Source organism: Galeopterus variegatus, unplaced genomic scaffold, assembly GCF_000696425.1.
Source record: "Galeopterus variegatus unplaced genomic scaffold, G_variegatus-3.0.2 Scaffold3877, whole genome shotgun sequence".
In the NCBI taxonomy this organism is placed as follows: Eukaryota; Metazoa; Chordata; class Mammalia; order Dermoptera; family Cynocephalidae; genus Galeopterus; species Galeopterus variegatus.
Window position 1 is genome coordinate 157,823 of NW_007729988.1, and position 3,033 is coordinate 160,855.

A 3,033-nucleotide genomic window follows, 5' to 3' on the forward strand; every position below is an offset into this window, starting at 1 on the left:
ACGGGGGCGACACTGAGGGTTGCGATCCATTGCCGGACACGGAAAAGGACAAAAAAAAAAAAAAAGAGAAATAAGGTAGTATTAGTCCTCCAGCTTTGTTCTTTTTCAAAGTTCTTTGCATTTCCATTTGAATTTTAGAATCTGTAGAAAATCTGTACAAGAAGATGAGAACTTTGAATAAAAATGTAAAACCTTTTTGCACTTCCATACGAATTTTAGAACGAGTTTGCCAATTTCTACAAAAAGATGAGAACTTTGAATAAAAATGTCAAACTTCTATGTGAATTTTAGTTTTCAAATTATTTTAGAGATTAACACATACATACAAATTCACACACATATTTCGTTGCAGTTTTTCCAGTCAAGTGTGACTGACTCGCAGAAAGTATATGAATTCGTAAAGAAAGCCAAAACCCCAAATCTTTAAGAGCTTATGGCAAAGTATAGACCCTACACCCCACAGGGATGTTTTATCAGGAGGATGCAGTCATGCCATAGGGCTTCATATTGTTTCTTTTCATTTGGATTTTCTCCGAGACACCAGGCTACTGTGAGGCGAGATGTTCCTCATCTTCATTGCTGGCTTTTGTATCTAGTACTATACTGTACTCTACCTGGCAAAAAATGTATTTTAGTGTTTTTAACATTAACTGTATTTCTCTTTGTTTAGCTTAGGACATTTTTTAAGTGAAAGGCTTTGAACAGGACATCTATTTTATACAAATATTTAGCCCTTGCAGGTGTCCTTGATAATGTATACATTCCTCGCCTTTCCTTTGCCTAAAAGAGACACTTTCTGATAATACACTTCTATCTGTTACTTTCTACGTGTGGGTCAGAGGACACAGAAAAGTTCAACTCAGTTTTGTGCAGCTCTAGCAAAACTTTGGAAACGGTTTATTTCCAGATTAGATTCTATTCATTCATTTTTCCAAGAGGACACCGACCTTGCATGTAGTTGTGGAATGAGCACAGGCCTGAGGCTGGTGGCTGTCGGTTTGTACGTGCCGAGTAACCTGACTGAGCCTCTGCTTTTCCACTCTGAAGACAGGACTAATGCCTACATACCTTGAAATACAGCTCTGAGGATCCAGGGTGATAAGGAGGATGGCAGTAATGCTTTGAGTGCTTGCTTCGTGTCAGACACTGTGCTAAGTGTCTAAGATTCCTGTCTCACCTAAACCCATGAGTGCTTAATGAGGAGGAGATTACTTGCCACTAATGAGTGCCACAATATATATTTCCATCCCGATTGTCTAATTTGTTTTTAATTTAATTTTTATTTTCATTATGAAAATTTCTAAAAATAGAATAGTAAGATGAATCCCTATATATCCATTTCTCTGATTTGGAAATTATCAGGATTTTGTCACATTTGCTTCATCTATGTTTTATATTTGGGGGTGAGGGAGGGGGAACTGCAGTATTTTAAAGCAAATCTCAGGCCGTCTTTCATTTCATCCCTAGAGAGATCAGTGTGCATCTTTGAAACGTGTGAACATTTTCTTCTGTGACCTAGTGCCATTAGCATACCTAACAGAATTAATAATAATCCTTTGATAGGGTCAACTTGCCCTGATTGCCTCAGAATTTTCCTTTTGGAGCTTCTTCAAATCAGAATGCAATCAGGAGCCAGTCATTTCATTAGGTTGGGTCTCTTTTCATCTGGGGTGCTTAATAAACATTTGTCCAATTAGATTGCACATGATATCTCCCATCCCTGGCAAACTTTTTTTGTTGCTGTTTTGATATTTTCCTTTAAGGAATTTTTTTTTTCTTAAGTTCAATAAGGAAGTGTTGAAAATTATGTCAAGGTTATAAAAATTAACCCCTCCCCCCCTCGTTTATCCTTGTCTTTGAAAGCCAGGTAAAGAGAAAAGAGGAAAAGGCCAGCGCAAGGCTCGCGGGAAGCAGCAGAAGAAAGCAGAGGTGGACATCCTGAGCCCCGCGGCCATGCTGAACCTCTACTACATCGCGCACAACGTGGCCGACTGCCTGCACCTGCGCGGCTTCCCCTGGCCCGGTGCGCCCAAGGGGAAGAAGGGGAGGAACAAGACTTAGGGGACAGCACCCGCCAGCGCACCTCTGGAACGGAGAACAGAACTTGGGGAAGAGAAATCAGGATAACACGACTATTGCAAGCAAAATAGATTTTACCGAAGACAACTTGATATGCAGGCTCAGTGTGCTTTTCTGTGGTAGCTAATGATTAAGGAATGCATTTTACTTCCTCAGCTAAGCCAGCCAGGGTTAGCCACTTGGGTTTTTCAGAAGTTGGGCGGTGGGAGGAGAATGAGTAATTCCTACACAGTATGGTGGAATTGATAGTACTTTAAAAATTATTATAACTCTGGGTCAGAATTAAACCTTGCTCTCAAAGGGAGTTCTAGTTTGCATGGGTTTTCTTTTGCCAACAGGGGTTTGTTATTTGGAGAAGTCACAGCAGAAAGCACAGGATTTCCTTATGAACATTCCTTAATTGGGCACTATTTCCTTTTTTTCTTTTTTTTCTTTTGTTTTAAACGGAAAATAATAAATATTTTTTTTCTATAATTTGTTTTCTCAGTAGTCTGACTGTCTGGTTTGAATTAGCCATATATGCTGGTGGAGTTTCAGGTGGTCACTACTGCTGTGACCTTGCCAGGCTTGGAAACAGATGATTAATAGTAGCTGAGGGCCTGCAGTAGTTGGGGTGCAGCAGAAGAGGGCAGATTAGCGCTCATCCTTGACCTTGGTGTTGTAAGTAACTGAGCTAACCGGACAGCCCTCTTCTCTCTATTTCACCTGATGCCACTCCTGCTTTTTCTGCACCCTTCTGTTTCTCCCCCCCCTCCCCCCCCTTCTGCCGGCTTTCTTTTAAACTTGGCTGACCCGGAGTTATGGAATTGGTGCTGGAAACTTTCCAGGGGCATTCGGCCGATGTTCTAGGGTGTCCCAGTCCCTGTGAGGAGACACTTGAGATAAAACTGCATATCTTTTTCTTTGGTCCCAAAGGCCTGAACACCCCAAATGTGAAGCTTGGAAAGAGGTATT

General features: G+C 41.0%; 1 protein-coding gene across 1 annotated transcript in view; it reads left to right on the forward strand.

The window, feature by feature from the left end:
• The window catches only part of SMKR1 (small lysine-rich protein 1), an 11,980-nt gene extending 9,427 nt beyond the window's left edge, over positions 1-2,553 (forward strand). Inside the window, exon 3 of the mRNA XM_008586208.1 lies at positions 1,864-2,553. Coding sequence (XP_008584430.1) covers positions 1,864-2,061 — 198 coding nt within the window. The 3' untranslated portion in view covers positions 2,062-2,553. The remainder of the gene's footprint in view (positions 1-1,863) is intronic.
• Positions 2,554-3,033: the final 480 nt, after the last annotated feature.